The sequence below is a fragment of the Pagrus pagrus genome (genome assembly GCF_965226575.1).
Source record: "Pagrus pagrus genome assembly, chromosome: 18".
Classification (NCBI taxonomy): Eukaryota; Metazoa; Chordata; class Actinopteri; order Spariformes; family Sparidae; genus Pagrus; species Pagrus pagrus.
The window spans coordinates 3,189,842-3,217,137 of NC_140202.1; the positions used below are offsets into that span (position 1 = coordinate 3,189,842).

Genomic DNA, 27,296 nt, shown 5'->3' on the forward strand with positions numbered 1-27,296 from the left:
CCCCTTCTGCCCCTCCCGTCAGTGCTCCAACCAAAGCCCCGCCCCACAAACTTGAACGCGCATCAGACAGTCCGTCAGCAGGGCAGAGGAGAGCCGTTAGCATTGGGCTAATACAGGCTACAAAAGTAGCTAAGTTGGCTAACGTTACATATTTCATGAAAATAACATATCCCCCCGAAGCAAAACAACTAATTACCTGTCCAACAGAAAGACAGCAACCTCTGCATCACTTCTGGAAGTGCTACTTTTGGCTGCATTTTCTCTGCCATTGTTGTCTCTTGCTAACTCTGCTTCTTCTTCTTCTTCTTCTTCTTCTTCTTCTGTTGTTTTATGGCTGTTGGCAAACAACTGTTAGGTGTGCATTACCGCCACCTTCTGACCTGGAGTGTGTATCTCCTGCTAACTCCATATGGAGTCTGCTGAATATATCCGGCAACGGTGACACGTGATGAGTGCGCGCAGGGAGGAGGGGGGGACAGAGGGGGGTGCAGGCAGGACGAGACACGAAGGCATCTGATTGGTTCTTTCAACTCGGACCGAGAGGGAGGGATTGGTCAGAGTTTTTACAGGCCTGCAGCTGCCACAGAGGGCTGATTTATTTCAGTCCTTTTTCTGAACACATTATGTATGGACTACTCTCAGGGTGGGAAGACCATTTCACCCAGTATAACAAAAAGTGTTTCTGAACAGGATTACCAACGATACCTTTAATTCCGATGCTGTAGCAGACAGTACATGCCAACGCATTTTAAAGGGCATGTCTATGTCAATTTGCGGCTAACTAACATAATAATCCAAAAGGTGTAAAGGCAGCACACACACTAAATTAAAGGACAAAGTTGACTTCAATTGAATCTCGATTTCACAATTTAATTCTTCCATATGGACAAACATATGGCTAACAATTGGCCACGAGGCTGAAACATTTGCATTTTGCTTGACATGGCCAGAATAAATTGAGGTTAGTCAACTCTGTCCTGAACATCGTTGTGTGTGCTACCTTTATACCTTTGGGTATTCAGCAGTGGAAATATATGATACAGAAAGATCAAAGCAAAAGATGGTTAGCATTACTGGGGTGTTATATATCTCACGGTGGCTGCCCACCGTGTTGTACAATGTATGGTTGTATGTGATAAATAAAGATTTGTCCTTTAGTTAAACCACTGCACACAGAGTAAAAATTGAAATAAAAAGAAAAACTGAGTAACGAACACAACAAGCTTTACCCGTAGTATATTCTCCTATGGTGGACTGGATGTAAAGGTATAGGATTTTTGAAGTACAATGCGTCAGTGGTGTCCTTCTGAGGATCCTATCTTGTCAAAAGAAGCAGTGAGCAGCCAACCAGGATCAATAAACGGATTCCAGGAGCCTGCAGCCCCACCAGGCAGTGTGCACACACTCCTCTCTCTCACACACACTCCTCTTGACTGTCATGTTTCAATCAATGGACTCCAGTGATGGGGTGTCTCTGGTCAGTGCAGCCATACCAATGACCACAGAGCCTATCAAGTTGCTGTGACACCTTTGTCTTCTGCATCAATGAACCTAAGACAGAATGTTCACATAAAGGCTACTGATTAACAGTAAGCAATACAATGTCATGGTTTATGAAATAAATGCATGATATATCATTGAGAGAATATTTCGATTAAAATGTAACACAAAACATTTGAATATAATGTGAATAAATTACTACAGAGATTGTTTGCAAGTACACCATTTTTAAGGGCATTTCACATTTATCAGCAATATGCAGATATATAGCATTCACAATTGCAATCAATATGCCCCGTGTCGTTCAGATTCATTTTCCAGCAAATTCTGCTTTAAAATATGAATTTAAAGCTTCACTAATTTGTTATTTTCAATGTAAGAAATTATTATGTGTAATGTAAAAAGGCTCTCATATAGTGACAAACTCACAGAGAATTATATCTTGCTGCTCTGTATTTTCCTTCAGCTCTACAGAGCATTTTAGCACCTTTAAGCTTGTTGTTTTGCTTTTATCCAGCAACTTTAAAGCACAGCACCTGCCCAGCACCAACTGACAATGTTAGCAACTAGTGCAGCATTACGCCAGGTTCAGACAGGACACCGAAGCGCCCCAAAGCGCCACGGCCCTTCTGTTCACATCAGACACAAATTTCTCCGCGCCGGTCGGCAAACGGCTCTGCTCCTCAGCTGTTCTGTAGTCACACTTGGAGCTGTTTTTTCACCATAGGAAAGTAAATAACCTCATAACATTACAACGCCATTTTTCCTGACAACTGTAAAGCTTGATTTATGCTTCTGCGTCGCGGCGACGGCGTAGCTACGTCGTCGACGCAGACCCCTACGCAGACCCTGCGCCGTAGCCTGACGTGCGCCTCCAAAAAATCCTGACTACGCGTCACGTCGACGCGTCGAGACGTGAACGGCAAGGACTGGGATTGGTCCGCTCAGACCGTCATTCCGGCAGTTGCTTTTCCGGTCAACAGTATAACAACACCGCCAGTTACTTCTGCTGCTTGCATGCTTGTCTCCTATTGCTTGTGAACTCCATGCTTTGTGAGATCCCAGCAGGGCAGGAGGAGTATTGGTGTTGTGTAGCATGTAGCTTGTAGCCCCACACTGTGACCAGAATGCTACACAGCATATCCGCTCTGACCGCAACTGCAGTGCAAGAGAGCAAGAACCCCCCGAAACCAATCCCCCCCCCCCCCCCGGCTTGGCGGTGAATTGAACGCGTTCCCTCGACGCAGAACTTCGAATGCTCAATGACGGCGTAGGGTCGACGACGTAGCTCCGCCGTCGCCGCGACGCAGAAGCATAAACTAGGCTTAAGTGTATGTCCACTTCATAGTAATGAGTAGTTTTCTGTCAATCGGCGGGTTTAATTATCGAAAATAGTTTTATTGTGAAATTTGTTTTATTTTGAAAATCGACCGGATTCTCTTGTTGTTGCTTTGTTTGACTTCCTGCCCAGCTTGACACATTCGGCCGCGGCACGCGAAAAAAATAGACCAGACGCCGAAACGATCGCTGCACGGTGCGCACTGGCAGCGGAGCAGAGCGCCACGGCGCTTCCTATGTGAACGACACAATTGGTTAACATGGGCGCCGAAACGAAAACGGCTCCACTCCTCGGCGCTTCGCAGCTAATCGCGGCGCTTCGGCGTCCTGTCTGAACCTGGCGTTAAGCAGCTAAAGAGCCACATAGTCACATAGACAGGAGATGGTGGAGTTATAGGAGACTAGATAGCTATTGTGAAAATAAAAAAAAAATTGCCATCCAGACAAAAGTGTGCATGGGCTATAAAAATAGCCAAGGCAGAACACAGATCCAGATAGTGGTTAAGACTGACCTCAAACTAGGGCTTTGTTCAGATTGCCAGCCCAAATCAATTATTTTGGCATGTTCAGATTGTGTCCAGATTGATTTTAGAAAGTCTGGACAGCAGAAAACAGATACAAAGAAAGATACAAAGATTTTGCTAATCAGACCCTTTAAATGTGATTCAAATGGATTTCAACAGATGCATTTCAGTCCAGGCACTCTGGGCGCTAACACCGGATTGTATGGATCCGGAGTGTCTTCTGTGTCACTAGCAGCGGGACACAATAACAACATCAAGACAAGAGTGACAAAGGTGCTGAGAGGCTGAGCAGAATCCATACTGCTACTACCAGAGCGAGATGGAATACAACACAGAGAACAACAGTCTGTTGACAGTCACACCAAAATAAATCGTCTGCTCAGTAACTTGACAGCGCAATTGCTTCGAGAAGGAGATGATGGGTCTTCATTTCTCATGCTCCTGTGTTGGAAAGCTGCATCTACCATACGTAGTGACTGACGAATATGTTTTTACCACAGCAACCCAAGCTGATAGGTTGTTGTCTGGACACAAAAATACAATCTGACCTAAATGTGGACACTGTCTTTCAGATCTGATTTTAGAAACAAATCTAATTTACCTGCAGTCTGAACATAGCCAACGATTTAACCCTTACCCATTAAATATAAACATCGAACTCTGTTCGCAGAGACATATGTGAACAAAGTTGAAAAAAAAAACCTTTTGTGGCTGTAGAGGGAGCCTGGATTCATGTCACTTCAGCCTCTACAAGACTAAAAGTCTGAAAAATGAAAAGTCTGACGGTGTGGAGTTAGAAAGGAGTGAGGTTACCAAACCTCTAAAGCCTGTGCCTCATGTCTGCTTAAGGCTCCAGGCTACAAAGCTGCTATTAGCATAACACCTAAATCTCATTGGTTGCATTGTGGGTTATGTACAGTAGGTGCCAGGTATTGCCTTTTAACAAGACAAATGCAGGACAATCCATTCGACTGATACAGGCGGAATGAAGACATGACATGATCAGTTCTGCTTTGGGCAGCCTATAAATTGCAATTTGGCAATGTAGCCCTGCAAACATTCAAACATTCTGGTGATTGGTTCGTTCATAAACATTACTTATACAGTCATGGTTCCTCTTTTGTTGAACCTGTCATATTGGCTGCATTGTGTTTATGGTAACCAGAGAACTAAATGTTTAACTGTGGCAATTTTAGCACAGTTTTACTGCATTGCAAGAGCTGGGGCAGTCTGCAGGGAACAGGGCTGAACATAATTTACACATAGCATCAGATTGAAGATGAGTGAAACAAACCCACAAGATCAAGACATCTATGACACTAGAGAAAATGTTTCAGTGCCAGACTTGAAACAAGAGTACTGCAGCCCTCACAATGACAATACACAGTAAAGTGCTCAGGTAGCCCTCTACAATTGCTCACTTTTGACTGATCCTTTCTGGGCTAATAACAAGTACACAGAAAGTGAGAAACTGGGAATTTAATTGGAAAACAAGTAAAATAGATTGCCAGTTTCTCTGTTTCCTAGTTTCAATAGCAAATAACTGAAGCCCACAGAGATCAGAAGAAGGCAGGAGCTTCAGTGGCCTCAACATGCACTAAAGAGGTTCACTAAGCAACACAAATTACCAGCTGCCTTTGTTGTACAAGCCTCTGCTGATGTGAGATCTCTTTTTTCTTGTCTTTAGGCCAGTTGTATGACAAAGAGAGGCAGCAGCATCTGCTCTGTGACAGCGATGTTTACTGTACACAATATGCAGCAAAGTGCATCCTACATCAAAGGGAGTATTCAGTACCTCAGAATCACTGCCTGCTTCAATCATACATCACTTCTCTTCTTCTTTCTTTATTAACAAAAGTTGTAATTAAAAACTAAAACTAATTAAAAGGGACCCTTATCAGGCTTTGAAAGCAAATCACGTATTGAGTAGGAAACAAAAGTTAATCCTATTATTGTAACCGGGATATTGGCTGACTGAATCACATGCAGATTATTTTGATTTGATTTGAATCTGCTCTAGCAGCTCATCTTCAAACAAACTTGAAACATTCTGTCCACAAGGGAAGCCGCAGATCAGACGTGTTCCTGTCTGACAGAAAGCTGGCTGACAGCCCGCTGATTGGTTTCGTGCCCTTCGTACGGTCTTCTCCTCCCATTGTGTATCCCTGTCCTGGGCATATTTCTCCTCAGTGACATTTTCCTGTCAGCCATTTTGTAAGTGTGCAGGCACACTGCATATGAGGGGCCTTATTTCAAAGCTGCTTGTCTCTCATTCAAGAAGCTTAAGCTCTTTAACACCTGCAATACAAATTATATAACAGTCCCCATATGGACGGTGTCCTGCATAAACACACACATATTGCTCTTGCTAAGCATTTGCACAGTCCAAATGGAGACTAATTACCCACTATCATATGTGTCACTGCCTCTGTGAGCTCTCACTCAGTCGTTGGACAGACCTGGGTTAAATATAGATTGGCTCACAGTTCTTGATGTTTGTTTTGTTCTTGGAGTGGCAGATGGGTGAGGTTTACTACCTAGAGTTTTTCAATCTGGGTAAAGTTTGAAATACAGATGGCTATACTATCCCCCTCTATCAAACATTCTTCTCATCGCTTAGACATTTCAGACTTGTTGTTGTTTCTACTGGAACGCTGACCAAACACAATGTCCTCGTTGTTGTCAGATACTGACGCTTTGGGTTTCTAAACTCATCAGAATAGTGACGCTTTGGGTTGGTGGCAGACCAAACCCACCGACCCAAGGCGTCATTATTTGACAAGTTGGGAAATAGAGTCAATAATAAACTGTCTAACAAATTGGACCTTTAAAGGGTGTGAGAGGAATTCAGTCATTGGGATTTTGGTCTTTGTCAAGTGTAAATTTTCATGACCAGATCAAAACCATCAATTTACTGACCTTGTTAACAATTGTTGCCTGTGAAGCCAGAGCAAAATATACTGTATATTATTCCTCTGTGCACATACTCCATTATTGTCCAAAAACACTACCATTACTTCATTATATGAGCACATGCACTGGAGCTGTTTATGAGTAAAACACCCATATATCATCTTGATGGTTAAAAATAGTCTCCAACAAAAGCACAATTTACTCCTGTTAAAAAAAACAACTTTAAAAGACAAAATAACACTAGCCTAGTCCTTGTTGTACCATTTTGCACCAACATTAGCTTGTATATGCAAAAAAAAAAAAAAACCTTCCATCTGCTTGCTTTTACTTGTATCTTTTCATTGACTGTGTACATGTATAGCTTTGTTAAAATTTGTCTTAAGGTTTTACTGATGGTTAATGTGTTAATAAAATGAAGTGTGGAAGCTAGTTCAAGCAGTTAGCTCCAGCCAGTCCTGCCGTGCCTGCAGGTCTACTCCTGTCAGTCCCCACGCCCTGCTGTCTTGGGCTTTGTGTTTCCTTGTGGGGAGTGAGATCATACGAGTGAGATCTGCAGTGATTTATCATGAAGAAACATCTAACATCATAGCCATTTTTCCTGTCTCAACATCAATTTTAAGCTGACTCCTTTTCTTACAATTTCCATGCTCAGTGCCTTTCATGATGCCGTCTTCTATGTCCCTGCCTCTCAAACTCAAATGTTTTGCTCACATACTCTGCTAGCTCTCTGCTCTTTGTTTGGACGACGACTGGCGCTGGTAATCAGTTTTCATCTGCAGCTTGAAAAATAAGTTAAGGCAGTGAGCAGCTGCCAGCCATCATGTGTGTGAGTGTGTATGCCGGTGCGTCTGTCAAGTCTGTGTACGTCTGACTGTCACCAGAGATAGTTGTCTTTAAGGAGAGCACATGAGAAAGTGAAACAAAATTGAATTTTGTGGCTGTCAACCAGCGCACTTTCAGCAGCCTGTCAAAATCTAATCACAGATGGCTTGATCAGAGAGTGTATCTCGCTGTGGTAAAAGGTTTTCTGCCTTCCTCATATGAAATTTAGAAAGCTTCCACCCACAGTGAAAGACTGCCGATAGGCTTTTGCATACAATGTGTGCATGGTTGGCTTTGCCGCTGGGCCTGTGCTGCATGCTGGAGCTGTAACAAGGGTGATGGATGAAGCTTGTTACTCACAAGTGATTTGCATCATCTTTACTGTTGCCACAAAGCTGCTGTTGGAACCATCGTAAAACACTTTTTTTCCCTCCTTTTCTACAGCAACAGATCAGACTCTGTCAGAACCCATCTAAAGTTGTTTCTCCTTTCTTTCGTCTTTAGTCCTCTCAGGCATAGTGGGGGGTGGGGTGGGGTTGGGGCGACTGGTCTTTGACGCTGCGGATCCACTTTTTCCCAGCCTCCCTCCCCTCCAATCGACCCTCCTCCGCACGGTGATCCACTTTTCCTTTCGAATGTTCCCAGGCTATACGTATTTTTTTTCCCTCTCCCTCCCTCTACTGTATCTCGCTCTCTCCCTGGCACTCCCTCCCCAGTGCGATGGCTTCATGTTGCGGTGTACCTTCAGGCTGTGTGTGGGATGGTGTTGTGGGCTGGCATCTGGCAGCCTCTGATAAGAGAGAGAGTGAGCCGGTGCTATTCCTTCTGAGATGTTTTTTAAAAGTTTTTTTTTTTCGTCGTCCAGGGAGGCCAACGGGCAAAGATTTTTAGTGTGTCTGAAGGACCTTCTAGAAAAAAAAGTGATTTACAAAAGACTCTTTTCACTGGAGGGCACACTGCTTTTAAGTGTCATTATTTGCTCTTTTGTGATGATTTCCTCACATGCTGCACCAAATCTTTAAGCAGCATTAACTGATTTTATAGCCACTTGGCAGCAGTGGAACAAGCTAACATGTTAACAAAACACTGCCTCTTTACTCATCCAGCAGGAGCAGAGCATCACATTAGCATCAATGTGTGTGTCTGTGCAAGTCAGTAGAGTATTCCCTCTGTTTTGATCTCTACCAACTCTTGAAAAAGATTTTTTGCCAGTTAATCAGTAGCTTTGTTTTTAGCAACTAGCTAAAGATAGCTTGTGGTTGGTTTGTATGAGTTTTTATAACAGCTCCCTTCTGTGGCTGAAAGTTAGGTTGATTAGGGCAGAGTTTATGTGGCAGAATACCAAAACATTGAGCTAAAAGAGGTTAAAAGCTAAAGGAAGATAAAAACAGCTTAGTGGAGCTCAGGGAGTGCTACATGGTTGGTGGTAATTGACTCGAGTGTCACCTTTTCATTTTATACATTAGTATTTGATATATGAAAATATAATGACTGTAGCTTTTCATTGTGGTATTTTTCAAATTCATTGCCAAAGGTGAAAAAAAACTCACCACTAAATTTTGCCATTTAGGGGCAGCATGTTACAACATTGTAGCCTTTTAATACATAAAGTGGACATGGTGAACACTTGCCACACAAAGCAACATTAGCGTTAATTTACTGTGAAGTTTTATTTTTGGCTACCTGGCAATAAACTATGCCCACTTGCTAGTCGCTAACTGTTGCTGTTCATCAGGTAGCATACAGTCAGTTTATCTTAGCTTTATTTGCCAGAAATTGTTGCAGTTGAGATAGGGTAAACCAAAACAATGAATGAAAGAGGCTCAAAGGCTTTGTAGAGCTGAAGGCTGCATGTAGTTGGTACTGTCATAACTTTATTTATCACTAAAAAGGGACTCCTTACGTTTCATATTGAACACAGCCATTTGATCCTGTGTTAGCCTATATATTATTAGTTAGTGCAGCTTTAAGAGTGGCTTATTTATCACATCCTGTCACAAGCCTGAATAAATACAAGGCTAAACTTTATTTTTACAAAGACATTAACTTAAGTTGGAGATTCTAGATCTTCCTGATACCGCTTCAGCTTCTGGCATCTCCTGCTTAACTGAGCATGCTCCAAGCAAAGCCTGGCTACATACTGCCTTCACTTACTGATAGTAAATAGATAATCTAAACCGCAGGCTGCAGTTTATCACAGTTCAAATCTCTTTCTAGGAACTTTGGAATTAATTGCTTACCTCAGTTGATAAATAGCCTACTATCAACATCTGTGTATTTGTTTGACTCCTAGGCCTTCTTTGTTGAAAAGCATCCATGCCCCTTCTTAATGGAAATAGGTCCCCTGTTACACGTTTTTACTAGCTTAATGTTGTGTTTGACCTAGGGTTGTGGGGATGGGCTACAGGGACAAACATTATTTGTCATTCTGCAATTAATTGTGAATGTGACTCCGGGGAAGTCATACAAACCTAATTGCTATCCATGTTAGACCTCACATGGGAATGTGAATGCATCGTGGGCCACAGATTGATCCTGCCTTTGCTAGCAGTGGTATCGAAGAGGAGGAGTGCCAGACTGGCTGACTACATCGTTTCCATTCTATTGATCCATCGACCACCCAAACGTGGGCCGAAATCCCAATTCATAAAACTATTGCATTGTTAAATACAAATGCCTCTGAAAAGGTTGAAATGTGTTTTCTAATTTTGTTGCGAAAAACAAGGAAATAAATACTGTTTAGGCAGTAGTTTATTAGCATCAGATAAGTTAAATTGTCAAGTGTTGTCATATGGATCCTTATATTAGAATTATACCTCTCAGCGGTTCCAACTGTGTGGGTGATTGGCTGTATTTATAATTTCCTTATCTCATTTCTCATAAAATCAATGAAAACATCCTTAATAGAGGAGTTTGGTTGAAATTGTTAGCTTAATACCAACTAGCCCCTTTTCTACTTGATTTGAACTGTTTTTGGTGTTGTATCCACTATATTAAGGGGGAGTAAGAGATGGGGAATAACATGCAACAAAGTGAACCGGGGACGTTGCTGTTCACGGTTGATGCCTTAGTTAAGTTTAAATTTCATGAACTCAACTAATCTGCTTCATGTGGGTGTGATTTGATCAGATTTGATTCACTGTGTTCTGGCAACATAAGCAATCAACCCCAGACATTTTAATTATGATCTGACTCAGTCACACTAGACACAAACCCCAACTCAAAACCAAACTAAAGTACTTCACAAACTTTGGCAGACAACGGTGTATTTATGTAGAGCCCCACCACTAAGTAGACGATATTGTAAATATTGTTGTCAGAGCCTTATTACAGATTACAGATTCACAGAGAATATATCAGAAATCCGAAAATCCTTTCATCAATCATGTAAAAACTATGTTTTGGCACACAGACCTTCATCGGGTATAACATGATCAGTGTGTAATTTTTTCCTGATTGCATGTGAAAAGGACATTGTGCGAGGGATTTTTGTTCTCTTTAAGTCATAAATACAGTACATTTGGGATTTTGTGACTATACTAAAAATCTAAAAAAGACCACAATATCCCACAATCAAGCTGCATTTTTTAAGGTTGTTGAGTTGTAGGTACTTTGTTTTGTTATTCTAATTAATTAGTGTACATTTATTATATATGTGGAGTACTGACCTAAGTATGATGAGTTGTAGAATTGTAGAATCATTTAGATGTGATGCTGTTTACTATTGGGCCTTTGTCTCTCCATTCATTCTAGATCAAATCACCATACAATGCATTATGACCACATGACAAAATCTTTATCCATCTCTCATCCTCAGGGCTCCTCTGTTTCATAGTCTTGATATTCCTGTTACACATGAGATCAAACACATCATAGAGAACACAAGAACACAGTGAGAAAACACACACACACTCGTGCGCACGCACATACACAATCCTGGCTGTGGTATCTCACCCTTTGCTCCATCTCATGCTTGAAAGGGTTCAGAGGCTCTGGCCGGAAAGTTCAGCAGTCAGGAGTGATGTGATGTGCCGGGCAGGGAGCCAACCGAAAATTAAATAAATAAGAGACACAAGTGAGATGCTTTGACTGGATAGATGGAGCAAAAACTAGGAGGCGTAGCCAATGACTTGTCAATTACCCATTTATGTCTGATATAGCGCAGAACCTGTGACTTGACAAGGGAGCTGTGAGGGGTGTTATGTGATGGATACAGGAGCCTATCCTCCACTGCAACTGTGTATGTGGCCAGCTTTAAAGTTTGTGTGGGAGCTGTCTGAAGCTGTACAGCTAACTGACTCATCCCTTCATATTTATCTTGGTTTATACTGTATGCAGGTTCCATATCTGCACCTCTACAGCCACCCTTTTTGAACAGTTAATGGAGAAAAAACATTTTCAGTGATGTAGTCATTGCTTGAGTACTACGGTACAGGTTATTTCTGATTTATCTGTTATTAAATAACCATCATACAACACTGGATCCTTTCTATGGACCCCAGGAACCTCTCAGAAACATGACCTGCATTTTGGAGGAACTGGAGTAAAACAAGGAACCTAAAAACGAAGGAAGGGTAATTTCTTCAATTCCTGAATCTTGCTTTGGTGCCAGACTGTGGCGACAGCTGCATTGAAGTCTGTGGGAGATGCATGGAGAAACACATTAAAACCCAATATATATGTACGTCATATGACTTCTTTTGAAGAAGTGCCTCTAGAAAATGAAAGAACATGGAGGAGGGAAACAGGATATCATTACTTCCTGTTTGCTCAGGAACACAGAACAGAGTTTGCTGTACTCAGTGTCACTGATTGGTCCAGGTTGCTACAAGTTTTGGACAGTAAATCAATGCTACTTTGGAGATAGGCCTTTGGTTTTTCTCCAACTCTGCATGGTAGCAGCCAAGATAGTATTACTTTTTCAAAATTGGGAGAAAACAGATAATCCATTCTTCAGTTATCCGAAGGAATGGAGAAAGACAAATAATTTTGCAGTTCCATTTGAAATGTGTCATGAACTATACATATGATATTGTCAATTTAAACCATACTGTACAACGCTTTTCTGAAATAAGGTTCCATGGGCTCCACTGAAAGGGGTGTGACTTCAGCTCTTGCTTTTGGTTTTTTTTTGGGGGGGGGGTTTTGCTGTTTTTAGAAATCTATCAAACTATGGTAAATAAGTCATCATCTCACTATCTGAAAACCATCTGAGGAGTAGAATGTGGAAATATTTTGGATTTGCTATCATTGATGGAAAAGGAAATAAAAGCTAATTATTTGCCAAAGCCAAAACCATTCTTGTGTCCTGTTCCAATATTCTGATCACTTGTTAAAGAGTAAAATTAAAGCTTCCACAATGTGTTGAAGCTTTTTCTTGTGATACTCTCCAAACACGTGTCTGTAAACTGGATGTAGTGAAGACAAGATAGTGTATAGTGATCATAGTCATTCCTACTGTCAGTAACAGTTTCACAGTAAGTTGGAGGAACTGGCAGATACGAGAACTCTTTTTTTTATTTCTCTTCTTTTAGCTTGTTCTTGGCATGCCATCACTGGCAAGTGTTGACAGCCAAACACATGCGCCCACTGCAGCATTCAGTGAAATGATCTGATTCAAGTATGCAAAAACTCTAGTGTAACTATAGTGAAATGCCAGTGACCAACAATGATTTTCAAATCGAGTTCCAGCTTTTTACATCACAAGGTAGAGTAATGTCAAGTGTGCGCAACAAATTCCAGATGGTTTGAGCAACCTACTTCATTATGGTGGCTGAAAAGAAAATAAACCCTGTCAAAGCCTGATTCTCCATCTGCACGCTCCACGTCTTAATCATGCTTCTGGCACATCTTTACTGCAGAATATCCCTGACAATTCAGTGCAACCTGCTCTGCTCAAATGATTCAGCTTACCTCCACTAGCACATTTGCTGCTGAATATGAATTAAGCTCATATCAGGCAGCCCAGACTGCCACTACACATTGTAATATCATCACGATGAAGCTTTGCTATTAACCTTAGATTGCGCCAACTCATGTTTCTTAATTCTCTTCATAAATTTTAAACCTTTTCTCATTTTTAATTCTATATTATTTATCTGAAGGCCACTAGCATCCCCAAATCACTTCTCTGACCCTAACACGTCCATTCTAAAGCAGGAAATTGATAAGAAGCATTGAAGGCATTTATGGAACAAGGCGCATTCAGGGACATAACAGCCACAACAGGCTAAATATTATGCCATTCAAAACAACAATGATAAATAGACAGTGTAATCCGATAAAGGTTAATTAGGTTGGCAATGTTATTTAAAAAAAAAAAAATTAAAAACAATTACAAAATATTAACTGCTGGCCTCAAGCAGCAACAATTAATTTGATCCTGTTTTGGGCTGTGGAGACCTCCCCCCTCCGCTGGCATTCGTTATTGTACATGGGGGGCTTTTATCAAATACCAAGCCAGGTTGTGAAGTGTCGTTCAATTAATCAGCGTGTATGTGACAACGTGTGTTTGTAGTCAGATGTTGGGACATGTAGGCAATTAGCACAAGACAAAGGTAAACTTGACAAGTGAAGAGCACACACAGTCTTAATATGTCTGACCTTTCCCACTATGACGGCTTGTTAAAGAAGCAGCTGTCTCAAATGATGAATCGAAACAGAATCTGAAATGAACAATGAAATGATCTGATATTGGAAAGATACATGGCAGCATTTGCAGACACTGCATATGTGTAAATATAGCACAAAAAAAATATGCGGAAATAATATAAACCCTGAATTATATTGATGGTAGTTCAAAACAAGAAGGAACTACCTGTCTATTTTGCTTGTTTATGCCTCAGGGTAGGGTGTCCTGATTCTTGTTGGGATAGAGCGGTAGGGTGAAGTGGTTCTTTCAATGTATTATGTTCCTTTTCTTTAAGGACTTTTCTTTGTTCAGGACTCAAGAGCCAAAGCGTGCAGGGACAGGTGCATGCAGGTGTTCTGAAAACAACAGGAAGTTAGTTGTTAGTTTGTAGTTTGTCTTGCTCACTTTTAAACCCTTGGGAGCCAATTGCTGAATATTTTGATGGTTTTCTGTGTATCCATGGGTACATTGCAAACTGGAACTTATAAAAGATAATTCAGCATGCTTTTACTGGTGCCAATGGGACAACATATAAACAAATATACAGGCTGAAAAAAATGGGTCTCAAGTTATGGCTAAAGGTCGGTTGATACTAGATTATATATCTACATATATTTATATTTATATATCTACGTACATAGATTATGTATATCTACAAAATTTAAACATATATTTTTTGCACTGGTTATCCAACACTTCAAAATAAATCCCTTCCACTGAATCATTAATCTGCTCTGTAAAGAAAGTTTACATAATGGCACATTTCGGGTAACATACATGCCAATGTTATGATATAATATAACTGTGATAGGCCAATATTGGCCAACAAAAGCTTAATGGGAACTAGAAAAATGGGAATGGATGATGACTAATTGGATGGTCATAATCCACTTCTGTTTTCAACATTGTTTTGACATTACAAAGCTCAGAATGAGACATTGACAGTGTTGTATAAAGGTGGGAGGCATGAGTTTGACTGACTGGACAAAACTGTTAGCAAAAGTTCTGTTTTTTCACAAAAATCTACTTAAAATATAACTGTGGCCTTGGTTTCATAGAGTTCTCTTGTTAAAAAGTGCAAACACAATAAAAACTGCACCTTGCAGAGCCCCACTCAACCTTATCATGACTCTGGCAACTGGGCTGCAGAGGCTATAAGACTGTCAGAAACCAAGTGTATTTACCAGCAAACACAAGGCTGATTATAGACTTTTCAGATGTCTTGTGGAAAACAAACTGAGTATTGTGGGTTGTCTTTGATATATAAACACTCTGGACATTTTGGCTCTTTCAGTTATGTTACATCATACACCAAGCGAGGATGAATTTGAATGAAGTCTGACTATAACAAAAAGATGGAGAAAGACAAGGAAATACACTGCTGCGGGGAGAAGGGTTTGCAGAGAGAATGTAATCTCCCCAGGTTCTGAAATCCACAATTATAACACAAGGGAGACATTTGACCTTATGTTCCATTACAGTCATGCTAGCAACACTGTGAGTCATACTCAGGCTTAAATATTAGTGATGTTAACCCATTTAGCATGCTGACAGGTTAGCAGGCTAACAGCCTGCCCCCCCCCCCCCCCCCCCTCAAAAAAAAAAAACTACTGATATGACCTCAGTGACTTATAAACCAGATAAAACATTCAGCAAAGAGAATTTTTTTCCACTTTCCACAAGAATTTCAGCTTTGTGTGTCAGTCTTTCTTCCACTTAACTTCATAGTCATACTTGTCATCTCACATTTTTCATATACCTCACAGTGGTCTGGTCCACTGACTACCAACACCACACACCTCTGCATACATTAGCACTCAATGCGAGTGTCAGTGTAGCAGTCTGTGGGAGTGTGGAGGTGGTGATGTCTCTAGTAAATAACTCCTTTGCTCAAGTTAACTTGAATTAAAAACATGTACAGTCATAACCAGACAGCACTTTGTTTGGTCCATTACCTCACAGTTGAATCTTGTGAATCAGTGCTTCCACATTATTGCTAGGCTACTTAGCAGCTGCGTCTTCGAACATGCTGGTACAACCCTGAAGTTATTTATCTTCCAATTCTCCACTATAGTTTAATAGTATTCACCTGTGTTTTCTCTATATACACTTCATACAACAGTACTTTTGGTGGCACCTTTGATGTCCCCTTCAGAAATTGCTCTTGCTCTTGATTTTTTTTTTTTCATCTCGTCCCCCCAATGGTGGAATGAGATATCCACCTTTGGACTCAAGGATCAACTCATTTGAATTTGGTGATTAGAGATTAGAGATTAGAGGTCACTGAGGCCTCAAAAAAACATGTTTTTTGGACATAATTTAAGAATTCAGTCAGCTTCACTGTGACAAAATAGTATTCTGCAAAACCATTTTTCTGACCATTATTCAACACCATAACTCAGGAACAGAAGGGGACATTGTGACCATACATCATATTTGGTCGGACGCTGAATCTGTTGAAACTGTGATGATTGTATAGATCTTCTGTGCTGTCTGGTTTAAAGCTTCCTCATGCACTTTACTGTCCAAGCATTTGGGAGAACAAGAATTTTACTGCTTTTGGTTTGGTTTCCCAGCAGTGGTCCAACATGAAGGAGGTTAAAAAGTAAGTTTGTGTCAAAGCTCTTGACAATGACCTGCCTGTATACAAGCCAGAAAGCATTTGGCAATGATTTCAGTTATAGTAACATTAGTTTATGTGAGCAGCCTTCAAAGTTATGGGTTCTCTCTCCATAAACTCCTTTTTAGTTTAACCAGTGCTCGTAGACTTTCTATTCTTATCCTTATTCTGTTCAAGCACTTGTCCACAGTTATCTTGATAAAAGTCTGCCTCTATTTCCCAGAGTCTTTTCAGAGAAAGTTGGCAGCATGACAGGCTCACAGCTGGTTGATGTCAATAGCTGGCTGTCGCTGTTCTAGAAAGTTGGACCCATTCAGGTGGTCCTTTCTTATCCAGCAGACACAGACGACTTTGTACAATGTGTGTGTGGCTACATGCGATTGAACAGAGAGATTACTTTGGTTATCATCCAGGGAAGCGTCAGGTTTCAGCCACGATGTGCTGCTTCCATTTTCCCCTCTGATAATCTCCATCTTTTGTCAAGATTTTCCACGTTTGGCAGGATGCAGTCAGAAAATCCTGTGAGCAATTCTGCACTTGCATTTATTTTCACGTGTAATTTCCTAAAGATGCCAGATTGTAGATTCCAGCGTATGAAAGGAAAAGAGCTGTAGTTCTGTCAGTTTAAGGCTGCACAAGGCAAATTTATTCGTGCTGGCTGCTCCAAACAGCAGTGAGAGATAACTGCTGTCACAGTTTTGAGCGTCAGCACCCACAAATGATGCAACATGACATCAGTGGTTTGTACACGGCACAGTCAGGTTTACCAAGCTGTCATCCTGTGACACGTTTTATCAAAGCACAGCAGAAGAAAGAGAAAAGATGTAAGGCTAGTGAGTCCAGCTCTCTCTGCTCACTGCTCACTCAAAGTTGTTTAGTAGACAACAGTAGTCTCCCCCTCCCTCCTGAGTGTGTTGGAAGATTACACCGCTGAACACAGCTGACAACTGCACATATCACCGAGGCAAAGAGCTCAGTTAGGAGGGTCTGAGTTAGGAGGACTGGGGCTGTCCTCCCTGTTCCAGGAGGAAGATATTTGTACAACATAGATTAAGATGTAACAATTCATAGGGGTCCACAGCATGGCAATTTCATAATCAAGCCGTGGACTGATGAAGAGAAGAGTCTGAAGCCATCAGAATGACCGCCTCCCTCTCCCTCAGGCAAATATCCAAGTGTACTAATAGCGACTGTAGGTCCTAACAGATGGCGACACAGCTGTGAGGGTATGTTCATGTGAAGGTTACCCTTGTTCAACAAACTCCTACTCCCAAAACACACCTTGTTTTTGACAAACTCTCACTATCTCTCTGCCACACCTGCCTGTCTTTGTTATTTTCTCTCTCACTCATGATGTGTTCTAATAAGTTCTCATACATGATGAAATAGTTCAAAATTGAATCATGTGAAGGGTTTCTTTAACTTGCCACCTCTATATTAAGTAGACCGTGATCTGGGTTAAAAGCTATAACTTGACTAAGGTGTAGAAAAACAGAAAAAAAAAGTGACAAGATGAAATCTTTCACCTCTCATGTCACATGCAGTTTATAGTTGCACAATACACAAGAACATTAATCTCATCTAAAATGTGGGTCGTTTAAGGTATATGGACAAATAATTTTGGTGGTCGTTTTACTGCTGAGGAGAGTCTTGTGTGCTCTTACCAGTATGGAAAATATGGAAGGTTTCAGGAGCTCTGAGGTTTAGGATTAATTCAAAAGTTTGTGAAATTTATTTATTCTTTTTCTTGCCGAGAGTTACATGAGTGGATCGATACAACTCCCTCATCTGTCTTTTTAAGGCCCACCCTCCTGAATACCCAGTCTGTTCTGATTGGTCAGCTCACACCCATCTGAGTCTGCACCGCTCAGCATGTCTCCGGTCGTGTTTTCAGCTTCCAGTAAATTCACTTCTACTGTGAATACATAAATTATGCAAACGTTTGACATGGTGATGTAGTGTGATGTGAAGAAATCACAGGATTGAAGGTGGGATTACTGGTGAAACGTTTCAGGAGCTCCTGTTGGCACAGACTGACCTTTTTAACTTTCAATATATTTTACATGCACAAAAACAAAAATAAATCACTGAAGGAAAGGGAAAAAGAAAAAATAGGTCTTCTTGAAACTATTTGCTTAAGTTTTAGGACCACCTGAAATTCCCAGTATTTATTATATTGATAGACTCAAAGATAAAGTAATATGTATTGATGAAAAGAATAATTTTATTCAGGTATTTTGCTTAACGGGCTTCAGCTGCATAAGTAAAACTAGCACAAGTAAAACTGCTGGTTTTACTTGTGCTAGTATAATAGGCTTATACACTACATTTAATCTGGCAGCTACAGTAGGCTCCTCGGCATTACCTATTTGAAAAAGCCTCTTATGAGTTATTAAGTCTATAGTCTGTCTGCAAATTAAGTTTCTTTGCAACTCCCTACAGTCTCTGCTGGTTGCCTGGGACCTCATAGTCATGACAAGACTCAAGGAAGTTAACAGCACATAATAATCATAATATTATTAATAAACTCTATTTGTTTAGCACCTTTAAAAACATTGTTACACAGTGCTTACACTAAAGACATCCATTAAATGATAATAAATGAAAGCTTTAATATAGAAGTAAGAATATTATTAGTCTTCCCTCTGTTTTTAATGCTGCAGTCCAGACAACTCAAAACTCCTATGTGAAAAAGTACAATAGAAAGCCACTCTAAGTCGTGAACCCCGGGGAAATCCATATACCCCGACTTCATGAGGTAGCAGTTGTCTGACATCACACAACAATCGACACAACCATGGGGAGGGGGTAGGATGTATGTGTAGTTGACAGTATTTGTATTAGACGAGTTAATGGAATATTTGGAGTGTGAAAGTGCAATAAAATGTAGGTCAATGATGATGTCTGTTGCCCAATGTGTCATTTCCCTTCTGTACTTTGTTTATATATGCAAGGAGGCTGCACTGCTAAGAGTTTAACTGTGTGTACACTTCTCAAAGAGACCTGATTGTTTTACGGTCAGTTAAGTTCTGGCGCAACACCTGGAACGCCTGGAGGTTGGAAGTTGGGCATTTTAACTAGGAAATTCCCACCTCCCACATTGACTGGAGTCTGTATATTCTCTCTCACTCTTTGTCAGTTCATCCGTGTTTTCATGTGTGTTCCCCAGCCCTGTTTGTCTCCTCATGTCTTACCTGCGTTTGCTGCCTATGTTCCTTGTGTCATCCTGGTTTGTCCTTAGTTTAGTTTTTTTGCCCTTGAATTTTTGCTTATGTTGCCATAACCCTTGGTTATTAAAGCTCACTTTCTGTTTCCTATTTGAGTCTTGCATTTGGGTCAGTTATTTTTTACTAATCCACAACATTGTTCTTCATACTGGTCAGGATGCAGTCCATTTGGAATCAATTTCGCAAGCTGACCTGACAAACTTGACTCAGAGCAGATGACCAATCCATATCCATCAACAGTCAATAAGATATATTTGCTACTGACAGGAAATCAGTTCCATAAATACACATTCACTTTCAGGAAATGTACAAAGAACAATTGATCAGCGTAATCTAGAGTTTCTCCATGTTACTGTGTAAACTATGTACTTACTATAAAGGACTGAAAGGCTTAAACTGATTGGCAGTATGAATATGATGTACCTCTGAGAATATCTAAATGGTCTCATATCATTTCATATCATAAAGCTTTTAAAGAAATGGATAGTTTTATAACTTTTTTTTCTCCCAGGCACACATTACTAATCCATTACTAACTATAATATAATAATATATAACAATATGTGGACACTTTCCACACAAGCATGCTAGGTAGTTGTATAGTTCATTGAGTGCAAAATGTACAAAAGAAATATGTGAGCTTGACCCACAATCAAGAATCAAAAATATTATTGTTATCCTTGTTAACACAGTATTCATTTGGGAAAGATGAAAATACGCTTTTATTTTGTTGGATGTTGTTTTAAAGCATTAAGCCATAGATCTGAGCAGTTAATACTTTTTTTGTAGTGCTGTTGGTTTGATGCCAGCACCCCTATTTTCCACTGATACCACTGCAAATGATTCAACTAATCGCCAATTCTTAAAAGCTTTTATTTGTGTTTTTCTAAATATATTATGGGTTGTTCTCTGAAAAAGAAAATCCCTGTTCTGCTGAGAAAGTGATGTCCTTTTACATTCATAGACGCAACAACAGCACTTTTTATTTTATGAGAGCATGAAAGCGGAAGAAATGTGCCAATTTGCAGTCAGCACAGGATGTCTAGCATTCGTTTTGGGACAGTCTCTGCAGAGGGAAGTACAAAACAATAAAAGCAAAGGATGCATATAAACAAAGTTGCTGCCAAAATGGATAAAAAACACATTAGTTCAACTTGAGTTCATTTGCATTTCTTTTCAAGGTGTACTGTGTGGAGAAAGTCTAAAATCAACTCTATTTTTCAACAGCATTATGTAAAAGTGAATGAAATGTGTTGAAAAAATAACTTGAACAATACATTTACAAACAGCAGCTTCAGTCTTTGTATTTTCTTTACATGCAAATTAATACTAATGTGACTTGATGCTTCCCCTGAGATCTTCACTTATTAATTGACTATTGCCACAATAGCTCTGTCAAGCTTTCTTTTTATTATTATTTTTTTGTATTTTTAAACAGAAACCTTTCTGGGTTTCAGAGAAAATAATTAAAATTCAAACATATCAGTGCCATATAAAATATCACATTTCTGTGCCCTCAGTTCAGATAGGAGAGAGTATATTTGCTTTGTCTAGTAGTGGGGCTGCACATTGCTGCTTTAAATAACCACCACAGTCTTTGACACATACTTTGGCTTCTCCTGCCCATGTGAAGAATGAATATGTCAGACTCATCCATTCTTGATCAAATGCTTTGTTTTTGTTCTCTACTTTTGTATTTATGTAACAATTATTTTTCTCTAAATCACTTATTTCCTTGACTTTTGTCTGTTTCTTGTCTCTTCCCAAAGTGTGTATCTATCTCACACACTGACTTTTGTTGGAATAATTGGCTGAGTAGTGTCATGTGAGATGATTTACAATGCATACAATAGGATTGTAAGTTTTCCTGGGCTGCTAGTGCCGTTAAGACTAGAAATGCTGCAATGGTTAAAATAGAAATCAAAATTCTGTCAAATGTTGATAGTTGTCAATTATTTATTAGTTACAGGTCCGAGTTTGGATTTGACCACAGTTAGGGATAGGTACCGAAACCTGGTATTATTCGGGCCCATTTGCAAGTGTTTTTCTCTCATTAATTGCCGCTTTGCATAGTTTGCTAAATTTGCTACAGTGAATTATTACAGACAAGCTTTCAGTACGCGCGTGCATTATTGGTATCTTAAAGTGTATGCTTTGTCTTGTATTCTTGCTGAGACAAACCAGAGTGAGGACGACTGATACTGACTCTTTATGTTTCTTTGTTTAACATACATAAATACAAACACGGGGAAAAGAAAAGTATGTGCGAGGGTATGGTAGAAGTGAAAATCAGCAGAATGATGTATTTCTTATTTATTTCAGTATTTTGTTGTCAAGAATATGATTTATTTTAATGAGATTTAGGTTTATAGTAATTTTTGCTCTTGTAAACATTACTGTTTTTGCTCTAGACACAATGTTATTTTGCATTCATTATTTTTCAAATATTGTATTTTTTAAAATCAATTAATGAAAAAGAACAGATAAGAGTATTGATAAGGAACTGAATTGCTAAGGAGTATAAATAAGAGCAGTAGTATTGATAACATCCTAACAACCATTTCTAATCAAGGTCCACCTATTAGGGACCTTGGATGCAAATGTTTGCAGCTCTTGGAGAGGTGATGACAAAAGACATAAAACCCTTTGAATGTTAAGTATTGTGCTAACTAGAGCCTAGAGCTTTACAGCTTTACAGGCCTGCTGGGCCTAGTTACATTTGCTGAACTATAACTGGAGATTTGCTGGTGGGGTGAGGTGTTCTGCAAATGGTCCATTGTTGTGATGCACAGATACCACAATATGTAAAGTTAAATCTTATGACATTCAATATACATGGAATTTTTAAAATGACTTATATAGATTGTACTTATGCATTACATGCCACATGTGAAATGAAAAGCCAAGTAAGCTTACTGTATTGTCCACAGCGGAGATGATGGCAGGCACAGTAATCACTAAAGAGCCAGAGGGCCACAACCATTCAAATAAGTTTATAATGAATTTCACACTTCAATATGTCATCTGCACTAATGCAGTGAATGTGCACTTGTTGGTATTTCAGCAGCTTCTTTGTCCCTTACATTGAATTGTAGATGGTGTTGCAGCCTTGGTAAAGGCCACCAGTAAATGGACATGCACATTAAACATCATCCATGGTTCTCATCTCTTTGTGACTGAACCTCTTCTTTCCCTAAAAGGTCACCTCTGCCTCTCCTCACCTGGTTTCTCTGCCCAGTAACCACAATACTACTCACAAATGACACACGCTTTAATGATTTTTTCCCTGGATTGGAAAATACACTGAACTTTTCAACTACGTCCAGTCAGCTCTGTGTGCATTTCTGCAAGTTTGTATATCTCGCCCAGTTTTTGAAAATGCTTACCCACTACAATTGTCCCTTTGCAGAGTAAAGGAAGATCAAAAGATAATAAAAAGGGCTGTGTCTGTGGGCTTTTCAGCTGTTGTTTCTCGATGATGTCCATTAAAATTAATCCATGAGAGAATCTTTGACAGTCTGTCATCACTGACAGCTCTCACCATGAGGCCTTGCAGGGATTAGTACTGAAAGGGTCAGAACAGTATGCATCAAGTCTGCAATTATTTGGCTAAAATATCAGTAAAGCCCCTTTCATTTCAGAAACCTGGTCACCTTATACCAGGACCACATACTGTAGCCATCAAGGCTTTCATCATACAAAAACAAGCCCCAAGCCAATCAGAGGCTGACTAAGGTTAGTCTTACCAGTGGGACCCATAACATCGCATCCGGGAGGGCAAACGTTGTTAGCCGTTGGCCAGACCTTTGGCTAACTATCCAAGCTTTTCAATTTCTATACACAACACAATGGGTTACCCCAAATGTTGAATGCTGTAAAAGGACAGTCAACCTTTCAAAGAGAGGAAACTTTTATCGAAGTTTGTAGGCAGTAAAATATACCATCTGTGGTATTAAAAGGCTAGAAAATGGGGCAGTATTGTCAAACATCTGTGCCATTTGGTCCCATCAGAAATGTAGCTAATCTAATGAACATAATGTTTCAAATTTCAATTTCTTCACTGCAATGATTATCGCATTCTCCATGACTGACTTTCTTTTTTCCTTACCTTGCATTTCATTCTAATTATCTCCATACAACACACAGTCCAGATGCAGTGGCACTTCATGATGTAATTACAAACTAGTATCGAGAAAGAGAGGGGTGATTTATGCATATTCCCTTTTGTAATTATGACTTATTCAAAAGCAGAGTCTACACATCAAGGGGTGTTACAGGGTAGTCGAAGATAAGGAGTCATTGTGAAGCATCCCACACTTCTGAATGATAATGAATGATAGCACAGATATGTGGTTAACACAAAAACATTACAACTGTCCCTCCCCTAGTTGCTAGTGACAACCAAAACTGACTAGAAGGCAGAGTTTTCCATTGATAAATGTTGCTGGTGTAAAAAAACAAAAAAAAGGTGATTGAAATTGATTTTTAGGTTTTGAGTGTATTAGGAATTAATGATACAAATGTCTGGGGGAATCAAAAACTCGTTGGATGAAGCCAAGTGTGGCCAACCATTTGGAGGAGTCAGCCAGGTGTGAGGGTTGTTAAGACGTTCACAGATGCGTGCTGAATTCGTCAGCCAGCTCTGACGAGTCTCACACCTGCGGCTTGTGGAATATTTTTTTTTCCAAACCACTAACATTTGCTAAAACAGTGCAGACATGATGAGGAAAGTGAACAAATAAGACAAAAGGATAGCCCTGAGAAAGGAGAACACACTGTTGATTAACATACAGACCAGGATTTTAACCCACACCTTTTACACATTTACATTGGCAAGACGGTGCAGCATTCTGAAGAACTCTACTGTTCAGTATTGTTTACTGAATAAACATGCATGCGGCCTACATTTGATGTAGGCTGACTAGTTTCCATTGCATGCTTAACAGTATATCTCTAAAGACAGCTTACTGTATAAGCATGTGCGTCATTAAAAATAGCTTCTTAGCACTGTTTAATCCTGACCTTCATTCAGAGAATCCTCATATGATTTCTCACGCCTTCTTTGCATTGCAAAAGACATGCATATGAATGTTATAATGGAGAACATTAATGTGAAAAAATCCTCAAGGATGACAGTCAGACCAACTCATCAAGTGAGCAATTTTTGCCTACATGGTCCAAGGACCATGGTGGAATTTGATCTGACCTGGATTAATCGCTGCTACTACACACTTAAAACTGCAGCTGTTTTTTTTATGTTTTGTAGATGAGTATGTGAAACTATCTCAGAATGAGAGGTTATCTGAAATTTTAATGTAATGTTTTACTCCAAACACATCACAAACTGGCCGAGGACAAGAGGGCTCTAAAGTGGCTGATTAAAACTGCTTAGAACATCATCATCACTGGTAACCATCTACTGAGTGTAAGTGATATCTCAGAAGTGAGATTTCTGCACAGAGCCCAAAGGATACTTAAAGGCAACACCTACCCAAGCCACAGTCTGTTCACCCTGCTGCTGTCTGGCAGAAGTCCGCTGACATATCACCAGACTACAGTGCAGCTGCTTTCCTCAAGGACTCCTCATAAATGGACTGCAACTTGCATTTTGTTTTCAACCCTGTGTTGTAGAATGACAAAGAAACTACCCTTGAACCTTGAAATCATCATGCAGCTTTGTGCAACCAAACACTGGCTGACGTAGGAAACCGTAAATATGTAAAGTGGTAAAACTGTGTCTCAGCTGCTCACCATGTCAAATTCAAACTCATCCTTGTTCTTTTTTTTTTCGACAGGTCCCCTCTGCATGAACTAACATGGACAAAGTGGTCATCAGTCTCCTGCTTCTGGGAACCGCAGTAACGATGGTCCGTGCATGTCCCAAATACTGTGTCTGTCAGAACCTCTCAGAGTCTCTGGGGACTCTGTGCCCCTCCAAAGGCCTGCTCTTTGTTCCATCAGACATCGACCGGCGAACTGTGGAGCTCCGGCTGGGCGGCAACTTCATCCTCAAGATCACCACTCAGGACTTTGCCAATATGACAGGTCTGGTTGATCTCACCTTGTCTCGTAACACCATCAGCGCCATCCAGCCTTTCTCCTTCATTGACCTGGAGACCCTGAGATCCCTGCACCTCGACAGTAATCGGTTGACGGAGCTGGGACCAGATGACCTCCGGGGGCTGATCAACCTGCAGCATCTGATCCTCAACAACAATCAGCTGAATCAGATCTCCAAAGCAAGCTTTGACGACTTGCAACTGACACTGGAGGATCTGGATTTGTCATATAACAACTTACGCAGTGTGCCTTGGGAAGCCATCCGCAAGATGGTTAACCTCCATCAGATGAGTCTGGATCATAACCTCATCTCCTTCATTGCCGAGGGGACTTTTACAGATCTGGATAAACTGGCCCGCTTGGACCTCACCTCCAATCGTCTCCAGAAGCTCCCGCCAGACCCAATCTTTGCACGCTCTCAGAGCACTGTAGTGATGGCCACTCCTTATGCACCTCCGCTCTCTCTAAGCTTTGGTGGAAACCCATTACACTGCAACTGTGAAGTGCTTTGGCTTCGAAGGCTGGAGCGTGAGGATGATATGGAAACCTGCGCTTCTCCTGCTAGTCTAAAGGGTCGCTACTTTTGGTCTGTTCGTGAGGAGGAGTTTGTTTGTGAGCCCCCTCTAATTACGCAACATACTCACAAGTTACTAGTGCTGGAAGGCCAAACGGCTAGCCTGCGCTGCAAAGCAGTTGGTGATCCGATGCCAACTGTGCATTGGGTTGCTCCTGATGACCGTTTGATCAGCAACTCCTCTCGTGCAACGGTGTATGAAAATGGCACCCTGGACATTACAATCACCACCTCTAAGGATTATGGGACCTTTACTTGCATAGCTGCCAATGCTGCTGGGGAATCTACAGCCTCCATTGAGCTGTCAATTATTCAACTCCCTCATCTGAGTAATGGTACAAACCGTACCACGCAGTCAAAGTCGGGGCTATCGGACATTACCAGCTCTACCAAGATCAGTAAAGAGAGAGAGCCTAAACCTCTGCCAGAGAAGGTGGTGTCTGTATCAGAGGTGACCGCTGTCTCTGCTCTGGTCAAGTGGACTGTTAGCAAATCAACCCCAAAGGTCAAAATGTATCAGCTTCAGTACAATTGTTCTGACGATGAGGTCCTCATTTACAGGTAAGAATAATTAATAAATACAAGATGCTCAGCTTCTTGTGTCGATTGCTGATTGTTTGCTGGATGAATACTTGACAAAGTCATTTTCTTTGAGTGTCTGTGAGATATCAACTTTATATTTGTTTAATCCATCTTGAGATTTTCTTTTTCCTTAAATTGAGAATTGCTTTCACCAAATGAATGAACAGCTAGTGCATGTTTTTAAGAAAAGTGAAACTCAAAATGAAATCCTTGCCCTGAACCATTAATTAGAAATCCAAGAAGAAAAAGGATTAGAAACCCTCATTTTAATGTATCCTTCATAAGCTCCTCAAGTCCGTAATGTGTAAGCTTGGAGACTACAGCTAGAGATCTTAGGGCTCTGTGAAATCAATTTCCTGTGTCAAATGAAACAGTGAAAGCAGTGACATTCAAAATGATAATTAAGCTGGAAAATATACAAAAGAGCCACGCCATTTCACATTAAATCAATTTGAGAAAGACATTAACAAAGATCCAGTATACTGGCCTGTGCTGTAAGAACAAA

The 27,296-nt window shown here is 40.4% G+C and overlaps 1 protein-coding gene across 2 annotated transcripts in view; it reads left to right on the plus strand.

The window, feature by feature from the left end:
- The window catches only part of LOC311273584 (leucine-rich repeat and fibronectin type-III domain-containing protein 2), a 158,843-nt gene that overhangs the window by 119,586 nt on the left and 11,961 nt on the right, over window positions 1–27,296 (plus strand). For both annotated transcript variants that reach the window (XM_084380703.1, XM_084380704.1), the window contains one exon: window positions 25,371–26,770. In XM_084380703.1, the coding sequence (XP_084236829.1) occupies window positions 25,392–26,770 (1,379 nt within the window). In that variant the 5' untranslated portion in view covers window positions 25,371–25,391. The remainder of the gene's footprint in view (window positions 1–25,370; window positions 26,771–27,296) is intronic.